This window comes from Toxotes jaculatrix, chromosome 4 (genome assembly GCF_017976425.1).
Source record: "Toxotes jaculatrix isolate fToxJac2 chromosome 4, fToxJac2.pri, whole genome shotgun sequence".
Classification (NCBI taxonomy): Eukaryota; Metazoa; Chordata; class Actinopteri; family Toxotidae; genus Toxotes; species Toxotes jaculatrix.
Window position 1 is genome coordinate 24,864,114 of NC_054397.1, and position 24,652 is coordinate 24,888,765.

Genomic DNA, 24,652 nt, shown 5'->3' on the forward strand with positions numbered 1-24,652 from the left:
CTCAGAGACCTAGCTGTACATGCAATGGTTTACGTGTAGAGAACAGTCAGGGTGTTGACAGGGGCTGTCAAAATGGTTAACACGTCTCGCAAAAGGCCGAGATGCTATCACTCAGTCTTAACAGTTTTATTGCGTAATTTCCTGTTGTAGTCAGAATTCACTAAGACCCTAACTTGTGGTGTGCAGTTTTATCCCTGTTAATCTTTTGTTTTTAATGCAACTTACTCCCACTAAAATGTGTCCTCAGAAATTGGTCCATTGCATCATGTTGGAGAATCGTCGTCTCAGCAGTTTCTGTGTGTTTTTTTTTAATGAGCTGACAGAGCTGGAGCTTACTTTGACAGAGTTATGTCTCAGTCAGCCTTACGCCGGTGGAAATGTGTGTAGTCCAGCATTTCTCGCTCTTACTGCGATGACTTTTTGATGGCCGACAGATGGCCGTCCTGCTGCTTTCTGTTCCCTGGTGCACACATATATCCAGTCATGCGTGCATAACCTAGCAATACAGTTTAGCATTTTGCACGGCCTACCAAATATTTAGGACCTGACATTTATATAAGGTCTGTGTACTTGGCAGATTGTCCCCCTCCTCCCTACGAGTTGGTCGTTCCAGGCAGTTCTGCCATTACAATGCACACTGTGAGATCAGTGGAAGGAGAGAAGTGGGTGGTATGGCATGCAGAGACCAAAGGCTCTATTGTTGAATCTTTTCAATCAGGAGATTGTTCTCTCTCCTACTCCACATCCAGTCTACACCTAAGCTCGGATTCTTTTGGACCTGATGGGTGGAGAAACTCTTATTGTATTCTTGGCTGTCTTTTGATAATTTTGTGATTACACTTGGTTAGCCCTGAGGAACATTTTACATCACACTCTCCTACATCTCGAGTTGTCTATCTTTAGAAATGACAGTGGCTCAAAATCTTTAAACTCCTCTGTTAGAATACAGGAAATACTGTATTAAGCAGTATTAGGAGTATACCAACACAGGAGGCTGTGTCCACAGCATCCCTGTAGCATTACAGTGTAAAGCTGTTTAACTGGTTGGCCCTGCCATGGAGAGCATGGGAAGATCTTGATACGCTGCAGGATCTTTTCCAAAGAGGGGTTTCACCTATTCAAATGCTCAGTGTCTGTGCATTGATTCAAAAGGTGAGATGAGTCATAGTGAAACCGGTCTCGTTGAAAACCCTGTTGGACCAAACCAATGTTTTACCACCATTGTTTGGATCCTAAAGACTGTGGCATGGATAAATGTGTCAGTTCATCATGGTTAATGATTTTCCTCATCAAAAATGTAATAAGTGACTGACACTGACATTCAAAAAAACATATAGCCAAACTTGGTTTTGCAAGAGAAGTATTTCATTCTCTAAGAATGTATTAGGAATAAATATCTTAATTACAATCATTGCAGTGGTTTTGGTGTTAGAGTCAGATTACCCAGACATCTCTGGAGAACTTGTAGTAATCACCTAAATGTAATATAAGGAAATAAAATCCAGTCTCGGATTTCTCTCTTCTTGGTTTCACTATTGTGCCACTAAGGATGATATTTCATTCTTCCTGATCATCACTGGTGCCCAGAAAAACCTGTTTAGCCTATCATAACTGAAATCATAATGTAATAATGTAATAATGTGGTGCTACAAGGCTCAATGCTGACTGTTGAGAATAAAGTAGCTCCTGTTGAAATGGAGAACTAGCAGCTAAGAGAAACCCAGCTGGACCTTCAGTGCTGCTCCATAAGAGACAGTATTGTGTTCTCTGGATACTCTCCCAGAAGACACCAACAGATTGTGAATCTGCTGTGTGGCAATTTATGAACAGTTGAAAATAAACAACCAGTTGTATAGGGACTCGGGAGTTACTCTGTGATTATTCTAGATCAGTGAGGATTGGTTTTAGCTCTGGACTCATGATGTCAAAGTCAAGTAGGAAAGCGGTACGCTCAACTGACTTGTCATTTCTGAAAATAGAAATAATAATATTAAATATATAAATAAATAAATATTACATACTGTGTCTGTAGCAACAAACTTGTCCTGGATGCCAGGAAGACCAAACCTTTGGTGCTTGGGGAAAGGGGCTTGAATAGATAGGTATTTTCTGAGGGGGGAACTCATTGAACAGATTTGAGTTATTAAACTTTAGGGCATTCATTTAGCTAATCATTTATCATGGACTCTTCATAATATTAGTCACTCATCAAAAAAAGATCACTAGCACATTGTGTGTGATTTGACAGATAGCTGGCTATTTGCCTATGGAGGTACTGAAACAGTAAACCCAAGCACTTAATTGGCAGTGAAGTCAGCTACTGAGTCAATGAAGCTGGCTCTAAAAGGCACAGAATAAGGATAGGATTTTTTTGAGTTGTGCGTATGACACCCCAGTGACTGAATTACATAGTACTCTGGGGTGGTTGACTGTGAATGACACCATTAACAAAAGCCTTTTGACTGGATGTTGCAATATACATCATAAGAAACAACTACAAGCTATTATGACTGACTCCATTTGGTGAGAGATAGACAGTCTCACCATATGAGAACAACTACAGGGACAAATTATGTCTTGCCAAAGCCAAAATTGCAAAAACACAAAGCCAAAGCTTGGCAAAACATTTTCTTATCAGGCCATCAGAGTGAATCTCTAATCTGTAGGCCTAACAGCTGCACAGTTTTTGTGACCCCAGCTGTCCACCAGACAGCATCCTAACTCCTCTTTGCGATCAACATCAAATGTGACCCAGTCAGGTCAGTTAATTATCGCTGTGCACATGATGGATAGATCTTAACCCCTGTGATGACGTCCCCAACTGGTCAGGACCTAGGATTGCCCTGGGTGGTGGGTGGGAACTCGTAATGATTTTTGCCACCAAACATTGGCTAAATGACGCCACACCCCTGCCAGTGACCATCCCTCAGAGCTGTGTTTGGTTGACGTCAAACGTGGTGTGTAGTCATTAAACAATATGTATTGGGTCTTTTAAGAGGAAACAAAGGAGAGCAGCTTCAGAGAAAGACTGAAGCGTGGCAGCACTCTCAATACTGTAGCCTGTTGTTAGCGGTCTGACACTGGGCCCCATTTATCAGGGCGTGGGACGCTGAAATGATAGAGGAAACCTTTTAGTGTCTTAGGAAGCACTTGCTGACACATGCTGGTTATCCTGCTATACAGTACATGTATGCTGCTGGTTTATAACTGAGACCAAATGTGCAAGTCATGCTACTCATTTGTTTATTAAAAGAGAAACAACAGGCATAATTTGCTATTTATACATTAGAATAAATAAACTCATCAATAGAACATGTCAACTGTTTCTTAAATCATGCTGCAGTTGACCACTTGTCCTTCTTGTGAATTTCCCATGAGTACTTAGAAAATACATCCAGATTGACTGTTGCGTCTGAGCCTTTGTGTACTTGTGTGTTTTCACTTCATCTCTAAGCCGTCCCCATTGAGTATCTTAATCTTAAAAGTGCCCCCGACCAAAATGTTCCCATTTTCCCAGCCACCAGAAAAGCCAGCTGATAAAAATAGCAGAGGTTGACCTCTGGGCGATGGTCGTCTCTATTACACAACCATTTTCATAAGCTGCAGAGATGTGACACCGCTACTGAGGGAGTCGGAAGTGTTCTCCAGTCAGAGTGTTGCACCCAGGAGACCTATAGGCCAAGGATTTTCATCTCACCCGGAGCAGAGGAACCCGTCTCTCACTTTGAGGATTGACTATATAAGCAAATGGCTTTATCTAACATGTAATAAACCCAAGAAGTGGAACTAAAGGTTTTTTAAAGCCTCCTGTTGTTTGGCAGTGGCGTTTGTGGCATTTTGTCCTTAGCTGTTTAACTGAAGTTTTGAGGGCAGATTAAAACCTAGACCTATTAGAAAAAATTTCATCAAGTCAGTTCATGTCTTCTGCAAGTTGCAGCTCCCTCTAGTTCTTGAGAACAGCTGGAAATGTTGCATCAGAGCTGCTGCTATGTTACAACAGCCTAGCCTTTGGGGTTTGTTTATTTTCTATCCAGTCCAGTACGACTACTTTGTGTTAACGTGTTGAAGTACATTGGTGGGCTTACACCACCTCCCTTCTCTAACCACAGTCATGTTCTTTGTTTTAACACCTCAATGTGCAGCGACAGAGTGCTCCATGTATTTTACAGCAAATGTTGCTCTTCTTATTTTCCGTAAATGTTGGTTCCTGTGCATTGAATGACTGAACTGACTGTTATTGTGTTGTGGTTATTGACTCTGCATCGTTGTCATTATTTCTGTACATTGACTTCACTTGATAAATGGAGCGATCTTGCAACGTGATATTAGAGTGTCTCAGCCATTTTCATTCTCAAACCTTCTTAACAAAACCAGATGCTGTAACTAGGGAGCGTTTGGCTTTTGTCCTAGAAAAATGTTTTAAATGATCATAAATATAGCTTCAGGTTAATTTACTTTCAATTGTCTAATCATTTAATTTACTAATTTTTCACGTCTGCTTAGATTGTCAGGTACTTAATTTGTATGAATTTGAAGTTGTGATTGCTGTTGAGATATGACAGTCAAACTTTTAAAAAAAGTTAGATTAAAAAAAGCTTGGTATGTCCCAGAGAGCTCTTTTTCCTGTATTTGTTTGGATTGTGCTTGCAGCTATATTTAAGTTTGTTTTTTCTGCCAGAAGTTCAGGCCAGATAATGGCTGGGCTGCTTGCCAGTACTCTTGTTTTCTTGCCCTGTAGCACGTTATACATGTATACGTGCACAGTGCGGCCCTTTGTAGTGACAGTGCATCCCATCGGAACTACTGGATTTCCTGAATCTCCCTTCCTGAGCAGAACAAGTCTTGTTTTCCATACCCGTGCCCTTTTCCACACTGCCTGTTTTCCAAAGGGAAAGGGTTTTCTGTGTATGCAGGAAGGGTTTAAGGACCCATGCATTGTTTTTATATTTTCTCTCATACGCTCCTGGAAAGCACATAAAATCTCCAGCCAAATTCCAGAAACCGTTACTCATGACTTGGCCATTTAAGGTGTGTCCGAACATATCCTAGCACCATGGAGACTGGAAGACGATGTTCTCCCAGTCTTTACACACGCACTGTTTGGTTTTTTTTTTTTTTTTGTTTTTTTTTTTAGCTAGTCTGGAAACTGGGATAGCTTTTCTTTTGCTGTATTCCTTTTTTATTGTCTCAGTGTGCTAAAACGTTCCAGGAAAGAGTTGAAGCGAGGGACAAATGACTATTTACTGTGGTGGAGTTTGGTTGCCATGGTTGTTTGAGCTGATATGTCATCAATGCCTGTTCCTTATCCCAAAGACTGTCTACATGAAAGGGTGGTGTTATGTATAACCATGAATGTTTGTTGTTAAACTGCTGCTTACTTAGAAGTTACCCAGAAATCTGGTTTAAATGATAGATGGAAGTGAATAGAGCATTGCAGATGTCAGCTATACAGCGTATTGTGTATTTTAGGCACACCTGGCTTGTAAGGTTGGATCTATTGTCTGTTGTTGAATTCAATAGCAGCAGCAGCAGGTTTGAGGGCTGTATGCTGTCTTCCCAGTTACTAGCACCACTCCTCTTCTATAATAGTGTGGAAGAGGAGAAAATAATGAAAAGATATCCTAATTGAATACTCTGTAAGTGTTAGACACTGACACACAGTTTGCCAGCGTTCAGTTGTAGGTCAGTATAGACTTAAGTAATTGTCTGGATAAATGCCAAAAGACCTGAATATTGACTCAGAGTTGTTTTACTTGTGTCTAACTGTGTGTTGTGGGTCATATCTCCAGAACACTTCATAACATGACGAGAGAAGGAGGGTCATTATACAGTATCAACGTATGAATGTAGATGGGATCCTGTTGGAGGCGAGTTGACACATCCTGGAAAGACAAGCTTCAGGGTTTGTTAACTAAAGCAAGGCCTTATGCAAACAGCCACTCACATACTGGTATTTGGTTGCTAAGGTTGAAGAAGAATTTCAGACATTGATGTGACAATGTATGTTTGTTAACAGGCATGATTTTTCAATTATTGTAGTTAGGTTTCAATATTAGTATCATATTTGGTACAAAAGTCATTTATTGTATGTATGGTTGTGACTCTAATCGCAATGAATAGATTATAAACTTGAAACCCACAATTTATTCACATGAAAACTTCCTGAATTGATGTTTTGTTCCCATAATGTTCAAAATGTTCAGTATGATAATAGTTTATTGGTAAGAGTGGGAGCTAGTCAGATGATCAGATGTGAGCAGATTGGATCTCTGTGTATTTTAAAAAACCAAGCAGCATTCCCACACGTTCCCTCTTTCAAGTATAACCTCGTTTCATGACCTTCCCATTTCCTGTTTTTAATACCAAAACAGTCAGATTTTCTATGCACAGGGGTGTGATAGAAGTGGTGCTGTTTGTTTAGTTTTGTGTGTTTTCATGAAGCAGAAGAAGGCTCTGGCAGACGGTTTTTGTTCCTCTTGGCTGTTTCTAACTACTGTAAAGTAAACCATGTGTTTTTATACAGTATGTGCGCCTGTTGTTTGAGTGAAAAGTAGTGGTGTTTTTGACGTGGCATTTGTGGTTGAGTTTTTTTTTTTTTGTTGACGTCTGGTTGTTGTTAATGGGTGAAAGTAATGTTTACTGTCAGGGCTGTTGTGCTGACGGCAGTACAAAGCCTGCACCCAGTGTTCCAGAGCATCAGGGCTGGAAAACAGAGCTCAGAATTCACTCAGTCAGTGGACAGTAGGCAGCCGAGTGGCTCAGCAGCCCCTGACAGCAGAATGCCAGGAGCCGCTGAACCCTACTGACCGCCTACTCTGACACAAAACAATGGCTGCTGCTGCTCAGCACAGCAAACGGTCTAAACCTACTCTTGTGTTTGTTTCTTTGTGTGGAAATGTTCTGAACAAGGCAATTGTGTTTGAACTGGTCCTGAAGATGAAACATTTATATTAACAGTGACTTGCAAATGGATCAGTCATCACAAAAGGCTGTGGGCAAGAACATAGAAAGAAAGAAGAAAAGTTTGTGTTCAGATTTTGTTTAAATTTTTTTTTTCTCTCGCACTGATCTCTGGGTTTGGACAAGGACATATGAGTTGTCCTACGCTCCACAGAACACAGTTCCTTTATCAACAAGGCTCAGCTGACACTAACCCGGCCAACTCGAAAAGTCTCGTGAGAAGCACCCGCTCTTTGAGTTGCACAGTCTGTCCCCACTCACGCTTAAATCTCAGCCTCAGATGAAGTGGTAGATTCGGAGATGCTAGGTCTGCGATGCAGCATTTCCTACAGTACATCTTATCTTTATTGTCTTTCTTTATGTCCATCTTTGCTTCCCTGATCCTTTTTTTTATAATCTCTGTCCTTCACTCATGTGCTCATTCCCTCACAGATAAATGCTTTCCTTCGTATCCTGGATACTTACTAAGCTTTAGGGTGGATTTTCATAAGCTATTAAAATGAGGAAATATCCTTCTGGTTTATGCAGCAAGGATACATGACATAACAGTCTCAGACTGGCTCAGTGTTATGACTAACTTTATCGTGAACATCAGTCTGTTTAGACTTGCAAGTTATGCAGCCACGCCAGTCAGATCCCAGATGGGAGAACGATGGCGATAAAGAAAAGGAACAAATAGGTGCTGCTGCTGTGCCAGCCACAGCCCAGTTGCATAACTGCTGGCTGGCCTCTGTACAAGAGCTGAGTTTGCCTGTGTTTTGCATTTATGAGAACACATAATTTGGAGACAGTGTTGCCCTTGGGCACAGAGTCTGTTATTGTGTATTGAGCCCTTTGTTGTAAAGGAATTTAAAAGTGCTTCTGCTGCAGCTTAACTCAAGTGAGAAGTTTTCATCAGTGCAAAGTTTAAGGAGCTTTTGTTTGGCCTCGCACTTGTTTGCTTCACAGAGCTGTTCTCTGATTCTCTTATTCTTCAGGCCCTCATAGCTCAGTACTTACATTCTTAACTCTTTTCTAATGAATTTTATATAAGCTGGAAGTACAAGGCCCCTTGTAGCATTGTGGTATTGCATTTATTCTGAGCCTTTGTCATGTTTATTGAAAATAACATCAGTGTTTCTAAATTAAACTTTTCCCAAATACTGAAAATGTCAGAGCCCTACACAGGGATATCATGTTTAGGATTCAACAAAACTCTGCTCCCTTCAACAACTCCTTCAAAAAAGTGTATAGTTTTAATGGGACACAATATGATGTCTGTCACCAGCCAGCTAGTTTGGTTTTCAGCCAAGCATTTTCTCATTATGTTAAAGGTAACTTTCCTGGAGAAATGTGATAACTACTGTGACACTGGAGAAAACATGGAAACATTTAGCTGCATGCTTTATTTAAAACCCATTCATCTACTGAAGACAACACACAGTAAGCCCTTTGTAATAACGCTGTTGTCTCAACCACTTCCTTCAGATTTTCATTGTCTGCCTGTTGCACAGCATGCAGAGAACTGACACTGGAATTTTAAAAAAAATTTCTATTCTTTTCCTCCGGTTTAATTCACTAGAATGAAACCTGAAACGTCAAAGATATCTTCTCAGACTGAAAGTGTAAACTGACAGCTATGTTTCTATTTCCTTTTCAGGCCTACGAGCGCAGATTCCCTACCTGTCACCTCATCCCCATGTTTGTGGCGAGTGACGTGGTGGATGAGGAGACCAGCGAAGACGGATCCACCCACAGGATCGAGCGCCGCTGTGCCTTGGATGTGGACGCCCCACGCCTGCTCAAAAGGGTGCGTTGTGCATCAGATTGAATGTGCATGTAAAAGTACAATGGATTGTGGTTGTTGGGATTTTTACCAGCTCCTCCTCACAGCTTGAGAGTATTAAATTAAATTTTATTTTTTATTCATTTGTTAATCTGAAACCTTACGTATAAATTTGCTGTCTCATTTCTTGTAACATGGGTTGTGTGTGTGTGTGTGTGGTTCACAGATTGCTGGTGTCGACTACGTCTACTTCATCCAGAAAAACACACTGAACCGTAAGGAGAGGACGCTGCACATTGAATCCCATAATGAGACCTTCTCCAACAGGGTCATCATCCATGAGACCTGCTGCTATTCGGTGAGTAGCATACACACCGCTGCGCTGTTATTCAAAAGCAGATTACAGTGCAGAAGTGTGTATATTTTTAGCACCGGTGGCCCTAGAGAGAAAATCAAACCCTGATCCTGTAACATGCTCAACCCCTTGTGTTATACAGGATCACTTATCTACACCGACAAACAAGCAAACACGCACGCGTTCTGTAAAGCTGTTGTTCACCTGCTGAATGGCAAGCAGCTGCCATCACACTCATGTGAATGTTTGTGCTTCCTCTAATCTCTTCCCTGCTTCCCAGCAGAAAGAAAGCCATGTTTAGACTAGCACTCAGCATGTTGCTAGCTATTGCAGCCCATATCTCTGTGTGAATTATTCAGTCCTCTACATTCTGGCTGAACGCTCTCAAATACTGATCTGAAACCAGCATGTCTTCCTCTTTTTACCGGCTCCGCGTCTGTGCACTGCATCCAGATCTGCCTGTACATGAGCGAATGTGCTCTGAGTTAATGAGGTCAAGCACATTGTATTAGCCTCCAACCAACTAGTGTGCTAATTTTAGGTCCGAGGCCGCACAGAGGTTCTTATTGTGTGCTTTAGCGCACTGTGCTAACAGTAACGGGGGTGGACAGCTCAGTTAGACTGAGCTAATGGACCTGGCTAAAGCTGAAATATTTTGGTAGCCATGGGTAACAAAGCTACCAGAACACTGCCTTCAGGAAGCTCTCGACTTCGTCCCAAACGCTGCAGCCTGAATCAAAATGAATTTAACTTTCACAGTTTGTTAAGATAAACACTAAATATACCAAAATGATAGTTGAAGTGTTTCTATGGTGTTTTTTTTTTTTTCATCTCAAGCACCACCCTTGTAGAGCTGCCACAGAAGGGCTAGAATCATAGATGGAAAATAGTTGTGCCTCACAGTGCAGGATACTGACCAGCAAATGCTGACGATTTCCTCCAGTTCTATCTGAAAGTGTGTTTCAGATTGCCTTTCATAACCTTTACATCGCACCCCCACAAATGTGTGTTACATGTATGTTCGCATGCTGTTATTTTTACTCCATACTGTTGATGTGTAAAGGGCTGGCTAATTTTATAAGGACAGACTGACACACACACACACACACACACTCCCACCGACAGTGCACAGTGTGAAGATTGCTTTCTGTGTGCGTCATCATCTAGTGAAACTGGGTGTGTGGTTGCCATAGTAACATGGTCATCCTGTTTCTGCGTATGTATACAGTATAAACTACAGTATGTGCCTGCTTGTGTTGGTACAGGTTCACCCGGAGAATGAGGCCTGGACGTGCTTCGAGCAGTCTGCCAGCCTTGACATCAAGTCATTCTTCGGCTTTGAGAGCACGGTGGAAAAGATTGCAATGAAGCAATATGCCAGCAGTATCAACAAGGTGTGTGTGTGTGTGTGTGTTACATCTTATAAGGGCATCATACGTCTAATAATAACATGTACATATTTCCTTTTTGCTTTCTTTGTATGCACAGAAACATAAGTTCACAACAGCTCATTGGAAGATGCAGCACCCACTGTGCTGTTTGGATAATACAGAACTCTCATTAATTTATTATGTGAAGTTTGGTGTAAAGAGGTTTCTGGAGCATGAGTCAGTCAGTCCATCACAAGCTGTAATTGCAGAAATGAGCTTGTATAATCTCGTAGAGTGGACAGGGGTCTTCTGTTGTGAACCCAGTGAGTCATCTGCCTTCATTTAGTATCAATGCATAGCTTTTATTTCTCTCCTCTGTTTCCATCTCATGATTCTTCAGTTGGAAATATTGATTGAATATGCAAAGCCTCATTCCGAACTCCTCTGTTAAATCACATTGAATTCACAGTCTCTTCTCCTTTTCTCGCCGTGATTCTCACACCTCTTTTCTTCATGTGTGTTCCTCACAGGGAAAAGAAATCATTGAGTACTACCTGAGGGAGCTAGAAAACGAGGGGATCACCCACGTACCCCGCTGGACTCCTTCCTCACTTTCCCTGCCTCCCCCCAGGCCCACCAGCCTCTCCACCAGCCCACCTGACCTCCCCGAGCTCACGGTCACACCTGCCGTTTCTGTTCCACTGCCCGCCAACGCCAAGGACAGCATCTCTCAGGATGCCAAGCAGGACAGCAGTGCTCTTCAGGCAGACAGCCTAACTGAGATCCTGGCTGGTACACCTGAAGGTCTGTTCCTACAGATGATTGAACAATGGATGCCAGCACTTGTTATTACTTTTTTTATAATAGTCACAATCTTGGCAGCAAAGCAAATTTAGAAAGTAATAAAAAAAACCGTTGAGGAAATGTGCATAGAATTGACAAGATATTATTGGGTTTTGGTTTCAGTAAAGGTGGTTGGCGTATGATTTGACGGTGGGGTCAATTTACTGCGTTTGCCTGAATTATTTTATATTGGAGGTGTTATATTTTTGTGTTGCAGACAAGCTGGATGCCGACTATATCAAACGTTACCTAGGCGACCTGACCCCCCTGCAGGAGAGCTGTCTGATCAGACTTCGCAAATGGCTGCAGGAGACGCACAAGGGAAAGGTGATGCCCCATTTTTTAACCTCCAGAGTTTTATCTTTGTCAGGGACATCTGCAGAGGTATAGAATAAAGTTGTAGATTTTGACTCATACTCTAGTCTGACAGCTACCAGCTACCTTTTTACGTGCGAATGGTTTTTTTCTTCTTTACCACCCAGATCCCTAAGGACGAGCACATCCTGCGCTTCTTGAGGGCCAGGGACTTCAACATGGACAAGGCCCGTGAGATCCTGTGTCAGTCACTGACCTGGAGGAAGCAGCACCAGGTGGACTACCTGCTGGAGACCTGGAGTTCACCGCAGGTCCTCCAGGACTACTACACCGGGGGCTGGCACCACCATGACAGAGGTAGGTTTGTATCTGCAACCACATTCAAGAAAACATGCTGCCTGCTAACGTGTGCATACACATGCAAAAACACATCCATCTTGGAGCTGGATATGGTTGCACTGTTAACTAGAAGGAGATCCCAGTTCTCCAGTTTCTTCAATTCTCAAGTTACACACACAAACACACACACACACAGACGCACATACATATAAACACACCAAAGTCATTCTTAGCAGCCCACAGCCTTCAGCCATGGACATGAATTACACATGAGGCCAATTTGCTGGCACTCTTTGGTTACACAGATATTTTGTATACACACTCACACACAGTCACATTCTTCATTTGGGTGTTTCCTGTGGATTGCTTATTTACAACAGACTTTTGACAGTATAAATCATATTTAAGTGGCTTTTATGTTCCCACATCAGTGAACAGTTAATCTTCTCATTTCAGTCTGTGTTTTATTTTATATTTCAGTGTTTGTACGGCATCAACAGGAACAAAACATGAAAGCATTTCTTTGTGCACACATTCACTCATTGTCTTACACAACATAATAACAGGCAGGCAAATAATGCAGGCCTTTCCACTTATCATGCAGACTTGCAGAATGTAAACAGTGTGATAAATCATGTAAATATTTGTTTTATTCCTTTAGACGGTCGTCCTTTGTACATCCTGAGGCTGGGCCAGATGGACACCAAAGGACTGGTCCGTGCTCTTGGAGAGGAGTCTCTGCTAAGACATGTGCGTAACACAAGCTGCACTTTAAGTTTGCATGTATCAGTTTGGGTTAATACGTTTATAGGTCAGGCAGTTAGAGGTTGGATTACAGGTTTGGGAGTTAATGTTCAGTGGCATGTCCTCACTTGTGTATTAACACCAGGATATATAACATGCAGGCAATGTATAAATAGTCTGCTTATTTACGCTGCTGCACTCTCAGGTGTCAGAGCCAAATTCCTGAAATGTAAAAACACAATAGACCACTGAGTTTATATGGTGTCATTTTTAGGTGCTGTCTATCAATGAGGAGGGTCTGAGACGCTGCGAGGAGAACACCAAGGTGTTTGGTCGACCCATCAGGTAAACCTTCAACACAGATATAAAAAAGCTGGAAAAGGAAAGGAGTCAGGGAATCGACAGAAAATTAGTTTGCAGCAATTTTGATAATCTGTTCATCAGTCCAGTCATTTATCAATCAAAAATGTTCACATTCTCTAGTTCCTCTTTCTCAGATTTGGGGATTTGTTACTATATCTAATAACTTAATAAATATCAGTTAAAATAGATTATAAGCTTGCATAGCATACTCGCTATTTGGATTCAGTTCAGTGGTCGTAGCCTGGACACAGGTTCACTCAAACACCCCCACACACCATGAGTGAGTCCGGAAGAGTGTTATCTCCCCCAGAATGGAAAGTATGCACGAGGTTAGTTTGTGAGTGCACTGATTCAGATGGTGATGGAGAGGGTGAGAGAGAGGGAACGGAGATGGAATCTGTCATCTGTCAGCCCGCTCACACAGGAGGAGGTGGCTGGGATAAGAGCCACGCAGGAAGGCATGTGAGCTATGAATGGCTGGGGCGGGGGGGTGGGGGGGATCCAGAATTAGCAAGAATTGCATTCACCACTTAAGCTTCACTTCAGGGTGACAGGTGCTAAGTGGTCAGAGAAAAGGCTGTAGCCCAGTTGTGTGTGTGTGTGTGTGTGTGTGTGTGTGAGTGTGAGTGTGTGTTTGTGGCGTGCCTTTATCCACACGCTAATCTTCTCGCTTCCTCTTCTGTAGCTGTTGGACATGTCTGGTAGATCTGGAGGGGCTGAACATGCGTCACCTGTGGCGACCAGGAGTGAAGGCACTGCTGAGGATCATCGAGGTCGTGGAGGCCAACTACCCAGAGACTCTGGGACGGCTGCTTATCCTGAGAGCCCCCAGAGTCTTCCCTGTCCTCTGGACACTGGTGAGAACCAGGAGGGATACAGAGGAGCGATAGATCAAACAATATGTTGCTCTCCTCTCACAGTACTGTGTTTTCTTACATGGAGAACGCCATGAACATCCCCACATCACAGCACACTATAACAGCCCTGTTGCCTTAAAAAGAGCCATGTCTCTGTTACCAAACACAAGCTTCAAAAGCTGGTAACTCTGCGTTCAAACACACAAACGCTTTCTGCTCTGCTCTCGTTTTTGCTGTAAAAGGACATATTTTTGTGTCCATGTGTCCATGACCCATATCCATTTCTGCCTCTGGCCTTAGGTGAGTCCTTTCATAGATGAAAACACCCGCAAGAAGTTCCTCATCTATGCAGGCAATGACTACCAGGGTCCTGGAGGTCTGGTGGACTACATCGACAAGGAGATCATCCCTGACTTCCTGGGAGGAGAGTGTATGGTGAGTGTCTGATGAAGATTTACACATCTTATAATAATTTAATTCTTTCTAGGTCACACCACCACCTACACTGGTATCTCCTTTACTGACCCAATTCCATGTGTGTTTTTGCCTCTGCGCATGAATACACATGCATACTTTATCTCTGCAGTGTGAGGTGCCAGAAGGCGGCCTGGTTCCCAAGTCGATGTACCGCACAGCCGAGGAGCTCGAGAATGAGGACGTCCGCCTGTGGACAGAGACAATCTATCAAAGCGCCAGCATCTTCAAGGGAGCTCCACACGAGGTGAGAAGTAGAGATGATAAACCTGTGGTGATGTCTTACATGAATGTAGGGCAGGACAACAGAGAGCTGCATGGTGTCTCTGATGGAATCTTTGTTGAAAGCTCTGCCACCTAGTGGTTGTAGCATGTCGATGACGTCTGAATGATTTCTGAGCTCAGATGTGGACCAAATGTTGCACGGCTTTGAAACATAATCTGCTGTTACTGTCATGTTACACAATCTATACCGAGGGGAGAGATGCATCCTCATACATCATCCTCCTTCTGGGAGCAGTTTGGATTTCATGGTCGTGAGCCTGTAACCATCACAAACAGATGTTCACAGCTTTCTCACTGATTTCTCTGGTTTGCCACATTTAGCTGCTTTGCAGATATACAGCAACATGAAAAGAATAGAACAATAGGAGTTTTATTTCTTCCAGTACACCAGTGGTATTAACGGCAGTAACAAAGAGTTCAAGGTTCATCGCCATTGTTCTTTGGCATTATTCCTGTCAAAGAAACAATGAAAACAACAGCAGAGAACAGTGGAGAGTGGTAAAATGTCTCTCTAAAATGTCCTACTTTTGTTTGGTTCTTGTCTTTGTCTTCTGAAGCATCTCTTAATTACAGTTGCTGTCTTCCCTCCCTCTCCTCTTTCCTCCAACCAGCTGTTGATAGAAATCATCGATGCCTCTTCAGTTATCACCTGGGACTTTGATGTGTGCAAAGGTGACGTTGTTTTCAACATCTACCACTCCAAGCGCGCCCCCCAGCCGCCGCGCAAAGACCCCCTGGGAGCCCACGGCATCACGTCTCCCGGCGGTAACAACGTCCAGCTTATCGACAAGTCATGGACGCTGGGGCAAGATTACAGTATGGTGGAGTCCCCACTCACCTGCAAGGAGGGAGAGAGCGTGCAGGTAAGCACCAAGGATGGTGAACAACATTAATTTTATTAAAATATGTTTAACGCCAAGGCTTGTCAGTCATCGACTTCGTTGATATCCTCACCTCAGGGCTCCCATATAACACGATGGCCAGGTTTCTACATCCTCCAGTGGAAGTTCCACAACATGCCAGCCTGCTCAGCCACCAACCTGCCCCGAGTGGACGACGTGCTGGCCACTCTGCAGGTCTCCTCGCACAAGTGTAAAGTCATGTACTACACCGAGGTGTTGGGCTCTGAGGACTTCAGGTTGGTAACTCTTGAGCGTGTGTGTGTGTGTGTGTGTGTGTGTGTGTGTGTACTTGTACATTTATCTTTGTGAGGACCAAAAACAAGCCTTGCGGCGTGAGGACATTTTAGGAAAATGGGGACATTTTGGTCTGTCCTTACAACTTTAAAGGGCTGTTTGAGTGCAAGTGAAAGATTTACATACATTTGTGTCCATGCTATACAAGCGTAGTGTGTGTATGTGTCCATATTTTTTGCTGTTAAGGTGTTTTACCATGATGTGATAGTTTTAATTTCAAACATTATTCCTTCATGATTGCTCATTTTTTTCGCTCCTGTCTTCTTTCAGTTTTCCCCCTCTACAACCTACCACATAGTGACACGTATGACGTATGATGAAGTCTGTAATGTTGCTAAAATGATCGTATGAAATGCCTTAAGAGCATCATGAGTTTTTTTTTTTTAGGCCCAGAGTTTTGAAATGAGGATGCTTCCCTTCCTTGGAAACTCCTTTAATCCAACTTTTTCTGTCCTACCCGCTCCTGTTCTATCTCTCACAACCCCCTCCTTCTCCTCCTCCTCCTCCTCCTCCTCCTCCCGCTCTGTCTTCTTCCTGTGAAGAACCGCTTGCTGTGATGTGCAGAGTTTGTAAGTGGCTCAGTGTTTGCCCCTTTTCCTTTAGCACTAGCTCATTATCATCACTGCTTTCGGCTGCTTAATGCAAAAAGCATACATGGAGAAGCCCATGGCAGTCATGCTTTTGATGCAGCAGAGAGATACTTGTTTGCATCTGTTCTCACTCTCAATTTCCAGTTTTTAGCGTTGGCTAACAGTACGCTGCTTTATTCACTCTGAAGAAAGTGTCCTTGCACTGAGACTGCAGTCTAACTTGGCTGGCTTCAGTCACCCTGCTTGCATGAGTAACAATAATAGGAATCTTAGATTGGATTATGTTCAGCACACTTGTGGTCAACTTCTGTACATCAAAACACACACACATACACACACACACACACACACACACACACACACACACACCAACACATGCACTTGTTTACCCACATGCAAAGGCATTTCCTGGCATTCATACTTGTTTTACTACCAACCTACTGAATCTCACTCTGCTTTCAGTTTATCTGCTGTGTCATTTTACTTTGCTTTCTAAAACAGACTTGAGGTCACCATCTAACTCATTCTAGCAGTATTTAACAGGATGATTTACCAGTGGTTTACACATTTGGTTGACATTCAAGTATCTGAAACACCAACCCAAACTAAGTAAACATCAGATGTATGTAGCTTTCTTTTGCCATGTCTGTAATGTATTATAGGTATCTACATACCAACCTATATATAACCTAACACATGCCAGGCATTTGTAATGCAATGGGATTGGTTTTGCTTGTGACTCCTTAAAACTTCATTTAAGGTGTCCACATTGCATTAGTATGGACATAGTTAAGAACCTTTGAACTGTAATGACCTGTTAGATTTGAAGGATTTTGAGAATCACAAAGAGGTAAAAGTATTAAGTGTTACCCAATTTAAAAAACAAGATTTTGATTATGTAATAAGCAACTGGTAACCCCATACTGGCTCCTTGCCCCCAGGTCAGAACCGCTCTAACAGGATGGCTAATAACAACAAAGAATTACAAGTATGATCATAATACTGCTCCTGAAATGATGAGTCATATGACTGAAATTGAGTTCCCAGAAACACGTAATCATTTAAGTCATTTATGGTTCTGGCTCCTCAGGTGTGATGGTCTACTGATATTGTTTTTGTGGTTTTATATAATTTCGAATTTAAAGTTTTGTACTGTTTAAACATTCAGTGGATTTTTTTTTAAATGTACTATTTTCTGATAATTTATTGACTCATTCAATTACGACTGATAATTCCAATATAAATGTAGTTGCCGCTCTACATGGCCTTTTCCAAGGTTAAGTATCACAGTTACACATAATCACTTAAGCTGTTTACTTTCAAGATTAGAAAGTCTTACCAACATCATGGTGCTTTCTTTAAATATAATGAGAGTGGGAATATAGCTTCTTATACTGCTCTCCTGTGAGACTTAACAACCTTTAATACAAAATGACGAAAGTTATTATGCTATGATAATATAAAATATATTATAAATACTGCCATATTTGACTTTTTGAAGTATTATAAGTACATTTCTCTTTCCTTTCTATTGTTAATACGAGAAATCCTGATGCATTATACTCTGTTCTCATGCGTTATGTAGGTTTACACCCAGTTGGCAGTTTATTAGGTACACTTAGCTAAAACAAATCTAGTCTAATACAACAATCCTGCAAGAAATCCTTCTTCCATGAAAGTTATAATGTTCAGTTTTTATTGGGATTGTTTTAGTGAGATGCTGATTCAGCAGTTTGTGCTGCTGTGAACTGTATTGCAGTTTTCTTGTTCTCTTACCCTCACTTACATAAAGGGGGGTGGGGGGGGGCAAAAAACAAACATTTGTCCGTGTAAGCGCAATTCAACAGCACTACAAAGTGCAGCAGGACTGTAGTATTACACTGCATTTGTTTTAGTTAGGTGTACCTAATAAACTGCCAACTGATTGTATATGATACGTTGTAGACATGGGATTCATAGAAAGTATTGGTAAAATGTACATGTTGACTTCACATTGACTTTTTGATTCAAGCAGATGCACCAAGCAGCCTCCTACTACTTTGATAAAACTTGTTTTTACTTATTCATTCAGAAGTTCATGTACAAAGACACAAAAAAGAAAATAGTTCATGCTTTGCCATAGGCAGCCAAGCCTTCAAACGTGCAAGGCAGCCATAACAGCATGTGAGACAGAGTGAATCTGCTTCTGTCCTCAACAAAACACCCTGAACTTCAGTGAGAACCCTTTTCCCAGAAAGTGTTCTTGAAAAAAAAATACTCAACTCGAAGAAGCAAAGTAGTTTGCATTTTTCTGTCCTCTCACACATACTGTCATTCTCTTTTCTGGACACTGTTGGTTGTTGCAGCCTATGGCAGAGCAGAGATGTGCCACACAGTGTGAATTATTTTCCCTCCAGTAGGTTTGGTTTGGCTGCATGGTTCTGCATCATGAGCACGAGTTGTGCACACAGAGCGCATTCAGTTTGTCGGCAGACTGGGGTTGCTCAGGTGTTGCATACAAATCATCACAAGTGTGTGTCCCCTCACACGTTTATCTCTGTTCTTTCTCTCAGGGGTTCGATGACCAGCCTGGAGTCGAGCCACAGCGGCTTCTCTCAGCTCAGCGCCGCCACCACCTCCTCTAGCCAATCACAGTCCAGCTCAATGATCTCCAGGTAGAGAATGGAAGCAGAGGACTTCAGTCCCCACAACCTCCAACGCCACTACCCTTACCATCAACACTGAAGTCAGCTCTTCTCCTACCCCCCTACCCCCCCGCCCCCTTGTCTCTGGACTCTGTTCCTATTGCACAGCCAGTCTCTATGGAACTGAAGCATGCACACAAACAGAAGACAAAGAATTAAAAAAAATCTGAGGCAAAAAGGAAAAAAAACTGAGACAATTTAAAGGGCTGATTTTTGCACAAAGGTCATATATTTCTCATGTCTGGCATCTGTGCTAGGCAGCAGTTTGAATCAGAACATTAGCTGAATGTTTGTTTGCATCATGTCATGTGCAGGCTGGAAAGGTTAAAGGTCGAGAGTTGGGTTGAGGTGCCTTTTTGTGGCACCGGAAGCTGAAAGAAAGCAATATCCTCATTCTCGGAGCGACGGGACTGGATGACCACACTGGAGGCGCTGTTACGTATATGCATTTACATGTACACTCACATCCGTAGTACTAAGTCGATGCATACCTCATTCACGTGCGTTGGCTGAAAAGACTGGATGAGCTGTTACATACAGAAAACACACAACAACACACGAACATGCACACGGACGTTTGATGACTTGCAAAAATTTACAGTGTTTGCCATATTGTTACCAGAGTGGTTTGTTCAGTCTGGTGAACTGTTTATAGGTCAAGTGTGGGTAGGTGGGGTAAACTCTTAAGTAGACCTGGGTCAAATGTTTTTTGTTTTTTTTCCTCCAAACTGTATGGAGTCAGTGGTGTGGGTGGAGCTCACTGAATCATGACAATACAGGTGGTGTTAGCAAAGGTGCCAGGTGACAGGAAAATTGAGCTGCTCTGTGTCTGTGGGAGCTTTCCGGCATTCATTTTGCTGTCTTAAGTGGCAAAGCCCACCCGTCTGTCTCACGAGGGCTTTATCACACCTTGAAAAGCATTTGACCATTTGACCTGGGTCCGACTCTTAGTGAAGAACTCCGCTAGAAGCAATAACACAAGTTTGACTTTCTACTGTGTGAAATATTTCTATTTATCATGAAGATGTATGCGGAGGATCGTGGGTGCTGATTGCAGGTGACGTTTTTGTTGTGTACAGGCAGACAGGCAAACTGAGCCAGTAAACCGCTAAACTCTGTGGCATCAACATTATCAGTTACTGTCTCTGTTACCATTATGTTTGGAGAGAAACAAAAATAACTCACCAGATTTTCTCCTCAGCACGGTTTATTATCCTCATACACCGAAAAAACTCAGTAATCATGACAACAGATGACCACAGTTAGTTTGCTTCATGTCCAGCGTCTGCACGATTGAGGAACTCAAGTCAAAATCAAGTCGTCAAGGAGATGCCTTGTCACTGATTTGTGAATGTGCTACTGATTGGTTAGCGCTCGCTTAACCAATGAAATGCCTGAATTTGGAGGGTTGTGGTGTAATCGGGCAGAGCTGCCATCATTCTGGACTTCTTTTTCAGAGTGACGTAGATTTCAGTGTGCATTAGGGATGAATGTTACTTTGTGATTATCATTTGACGGCACGCCAGTAGACCACATGTTGAAACTGTACATGTTGCTAGTGTTGGCTGGAGTTTGTTACTGTTTTTTTTTTTTTCTGAAGATGAGTGCTTGATGGGGTGAAGCCGTGTGGTGTGTTGCTGCATGCTCATGTGGTGATTGGGCTTACAGATTATTTAATGATTAAGAAATAGCCATTCTAAGAGCCATGTGTCAATAAATACCATTTTAGCATTTGTAAGCCTCACTTAGAATCGTACCTGCTTTTTTTTTTTTTTTTTTTTTTTTTTTAATTAAAGGTCACCACTGTAATAGAGGAGCGATTGTGAACTGAATGAACATTTCTAAATGCAACACATCCATGCAACTTTTTAAATACAGTTTATTTGGTTAATAAGCACTGATGACTTCACACAGATCAGACTCCCTTGCAGAGGGCAGAAATGATCACTGTTGCCAAGAGTCGTTGGGTGCTGTTGCCATGGTAACCGAGTGCAGCTGACAGCAGAGAGAAACTTAAAAAAAAAAAAAAAACAGGTCTAGATGAAAATACTGGCCCTTGCCTGTTGTTGTTTTTGATACATGAAACTGTTTTTAACTGTAAATGAAAGGTCAAGGTTTAACGTGTGGTAAATATATGTCATTAACTGCAATAACATGAAATGCTTTACTGATTTAAAAAAAAAAAAAGGACCTCCTCAGACGGGGGTGTTATTGTTAGGTGTGTATGATGGTGTAAACGAATGAATGTTAGGAACAGTGGCATAAAAGAAATGCCTGTAAAATGTGTGTAAACACTCCCTCTGACCTGTAGGGCAGGTGTGTTTCTCTACCCAGCCTCCTCTCACCCTCTGAAGCATGTCTCGAACCACACAGCTAACCTTCCCTCCCCTGTTTATTTCTTCAGGAAACTTGATTTCCATTTCTTCAGTGGTTCAACTGGTGAAACAACACGCAGCATTAGTTTGGACCGAACTCCTCTTATATTTCCTTTTCTTTCTCTCTCTCTTTCTCTCTGTCTGCTCTTTGTCACTTGTACACTCCATTTTTGCAGTTTTGCTTTCAAGCACTTTTCCTTGTGTATTTCTTAGAAAGCAGAGTGGACCTTTGACTGAAGCCATAGGCATAAATACTGAACACGTTTCATCAAGATCTCATTGAGAAATGAGGGCTATAACTGTTTGTCTTGACCGTTCAACACATTTGTCTGTCTCACTGCTTCCTTTTCTGACATCGTTGCATATCTTTCTTTACCTTGATGTGAGAAATTATGTATAAAAGTACATGTTTGGATTAATGAGAATACGGCGCCTTTACATGTTTTGAAAACATTAAACTTGAATTATGAGAAAATACCTGTGTGTGTCAAATTCATTTCCATTTGCACTGTGACTTTGCTAGTTTTCATTATGTGATCATGAAGTAGTGTAGCCTGCATATTATCTTTCAGATGAGTATAGTATAAAATGACTGCTTCTGATTATGTGTTACTTCCTGCTTAACTTTGACTAAAAATAACACGATGCACCCATTACCAAACCTGGACTCTTTTGTTGTGTGCATTGTCTGATGACATGCAGTATATTGCACAAAATTGTGTCATTGTCTCTACACTTAGTAATGACTGTGCCACCGGCTGCCTTCATCTTTTTAAAAAAATGAGTTTCATGTTTGCTACATCACTGACTTCCAACAATGATCTATCCCCACTGACCTTAATTTCCTTTTTGCAAACTAGTTTTCCAGTCTGTATTTTTCTCTCAGGTTACAGGTGGGAAAAGGGCAGTCCTACTGATTTTCTAAGACACTATGGATCATCCATCTGGGGATTTTACTTGCAGTGGAGTCAAGTGTAACATGTTCCACTGAAAAGTAAATGTCCTGTTATTGTCTGATTATTTATTTTAGTTATGTCATCTGTCTCTGATGGCAAACCGCAGTGATCATTTATCTGTATGTCACTATATTCTCCTTGTCCCAGATCAGTCCAAGGATCACATTTTGGAGTCTTACTGGGCCTGACCTCTGGTCCTGATCCAGATCGACGTGTCATTCGCCCTTTGAACCACTAGATGTCAGCATTCACCCGCATAACAGCTGACACCACACTGACGCTGCACGCAGGCCCCGCCCTCCCCGTGACGCCAGTACACGGAAGTAGCAGCCTGTTTGGTCCTCACGTTTTTTCTGTTAGTTTAATTTCGCTTCAGGAAACATCGGAGTGAGTCCGTCAGGCTCACACACAGATGTCTGCTCCTCCTCCTCCTCCTGAAGATCTGATCAAAGAGTGGGAAAGGTCAGACGTTGCTGTCATTTATAAACCTGAACTATAATCAGCTAACTACTCACAGTCCATTTAATATGAGCGGCACTTATTCTCAACAGCGCAGCCACTTGTTATTATTTGCTAGCTTGAAGTAGGAGCTCGTTAAAAAAACAAACCATGGTCCATAAGGTGCTGACAGATGTTACTGCATTAGTCTGTGTCCTGTTGTAACTCTGCCTGCCAGCAGCTCTGGACCTGTGCCATCACTACTCCTCAGCAGCCATTGATTTGTGAGTTTGTAATGACAAGGCCAGTGATAACACCATGATTCCGTATTGTGTCCTTATCCCGCCTGCTATCTCCAGCTCAGATTTGTGTGTGTGTGTGTGTGTGTGGGTAACTGCTAAAGTCCAACTGAGAGAAGTATCTTTTGTGTGTGAGCCCTGAGCTTAGTTTATTTTACAGGCTGTTCAGTCTCAGTTTTTTTTTTAATTGTTACTTATTTTTTAAATTCAGTTTTAAATTACATCTTTATCATAGCTGTCTGTCTACATTATGGTGTAGAGCCAGATATGGAATTGTGATGAATAAAATACTGAATACTTTTTGTTTATGTAGTAGTTAATCTATGTAATTGTTTGGTCTAAAAATTGTCACATTTAGTTGAAAAAACAAACACAGTAAGTGTAAGGTTAGAATATAAGCTCCTCTTCACATAATTACACACACAAATTCTCTTAAATATCACAGAGGACATGTCCTTGGAGTTCTGAATGATAGCTCCTGTCTTAATAATGAAACATCTACCTGTGATGTGTCTTCCAGTGGATCATAATTAAAAATAATATTTCTGTGGTTGACTCTTACTGATATCACTAATGTAATCAAAGGGGTATATTTAGCATGTGTGTGTATTTGTACCTGATTGTGTGGCTGCACAACTAGACTCACTGACTACACTAATACTACTGCTCATTGTGCAGTGAGCAGGCCCGTCTGAGGCAGCAGGTGGTGGAGGAGGACACTGAAGACTGGCAGATGAGTCCAGACTTCTCGGGCCTGGAGAGAGTTGGTGGAGTGGACCTCTCCTTCATTAAAGGGGATGACATCAACGCCTGTGCCCAGCTTGTGGTGCTCAGCTACCCCGACCTGGAGGTGAGCTGTCGCCTCTCTGCACCCAGTAATTACAGATGAACTCAGGAATCTGTGAGCTTTGTCGACCTTTAGTGGTGAAAGTGGGGAAAAGCAGCAACAGAACACAGGTCTTTGGCACAGCCTCTCACCAGAAAAAGTCAGCTGAATGTATTAAACGCACACATATAATGAAAATGTAACACATCATAGAGTAAAAAAGGAGAAGACAGTTGTCTGAAGACAGTTATCATCCCTTAAATGTAGCCTCACTAACTTTGAACAGTTGAATACAAGGTCTCAGTAGGTGCTTTGCTAAGTTCACTGCTTTTTTATGATTCTTCATGTGGAGTATGAACTGACTTCAGCAAAATAGTTGTCCTTTCACCAAGGCTGTGTTTGCTTTTAGCAACGACTGAAATGATGTTAAATGTCATCACCTTAGATCATAGGTGTAGATTTGTATATGGACAGCAGGACTCTATCAATGCCAAGGTGTTGCTGAATTGTCCCTGTCAATATTCTGACCCATCTCAAACAATCTTTCCATTTCAACTCAGCTCTGTGTTACCAGTAAGATCTATGCAGCAACTATGGGTTGCCAGATTTGTGGATTTT

At 42.0% G+C, this 24,652-nt stretch overlaps 2 protein-coding genes across 4 annotated transcripts in view; both read left to right on the forward strand.

The window, feature by feature from the left end:
* The window catches only part of si:dkey-237i9.1 (SEC14-like protein 1), a 30,933-nt gene extending 8,948 nt beyond the window's left edge, over positions 1 to 21,985 (forward strand). Inside the window, exons 3-17 of one of the 2 annotated variants that reach the window (XM_041035579.1) lie at positions 8,600 to 8,749; positions 8,952 to 9,083; positions 10,346 to 10,474; positions 10,981 to 11,254; positions 11,511 to 11,620; positions 11,776 to 11,965; positions 12,609 to 12,697; positions 12,966 to 13,036; positions 13,740 to 13,911; positions 14,212 to 14,346; positions 14,498 to 14,632; positions 15,282 to 15,533; positions 15,630 to 15,808; positions 16,409 to 16,435; positions 19,009 to 21,985. In XM_041035579.1, coding sequence (XP_040891513.1) covers positions 8,600 to 8,749; positions 8,952 to 9,083; positions 10,346 to 10,474; positions 10,981 to 11,254; positions 11,511 to 11,620; positions 11,776 to 11,965; positions 12,609 to 12,697; positions 12,966 to 13,036; positions 13,740 to 13,911; positions 14,212 to 14,346; positions 14,498 to 14,632; positions 15,282 to 15,533; positions 15,630 to 15,808; positions 16,409 to 16,435; positions 19,009 to 19,114 — 2,151 coding nt within the window. In that variant the 3' untranslated portion in view covers positions 19,115 to 21,985. The remainder of the gene's footprint in view (positions 1 to 8,599; positions 8,750 to 8,951; positions 9,084 to 10,345; positions 10,475 to 10,980; positions 11,255 to 11,510; positions 11,621 to 11,775; positions 11,966 to 12,608; positions 12,698 to 12,965; positions 13,037 to 13,739; positions 13,912 to 14,211; positions 14,347 to 14,497; positions 14,633 to 15,281; positions 15,534 to 15,629; positions 15,809 to 16,408; positions 16,436 to 19,008) is intronic. The other variant, XM_041035580.1, reaches the window with a different exon arrangement.
* Positions 21,986 to 22,797: 812 nt separating this feature from the next.
* Positions 22,798 to 24,652, forward strand: part of LOC121180686 (endonuclease V-like) — a 52,526-nt gene continuing 50,671 nt past the window's right edge. Inside the window, exons 1-2 of one of the 2 annotated variants that reach the window (XM_041036299.1) lie at positions 22,798 to 22,933; positions 23,887 to 24,058. In XM_041036299.1, coding sequence (XP_040892233.1) covers positions 22,884 to 22,933; positions 23,887 to 24,058 — 222 coding nt within the window. In that variant the 5' untranslated portion in view covers positions 22,798 to 22,883. The remainder of the gene's footprint in view (positions 22,934 to 23,886; positions 24,059 to 24,652) is intronic. The other variant, XM_041036300.1, reaches the window with a different exon arrangement.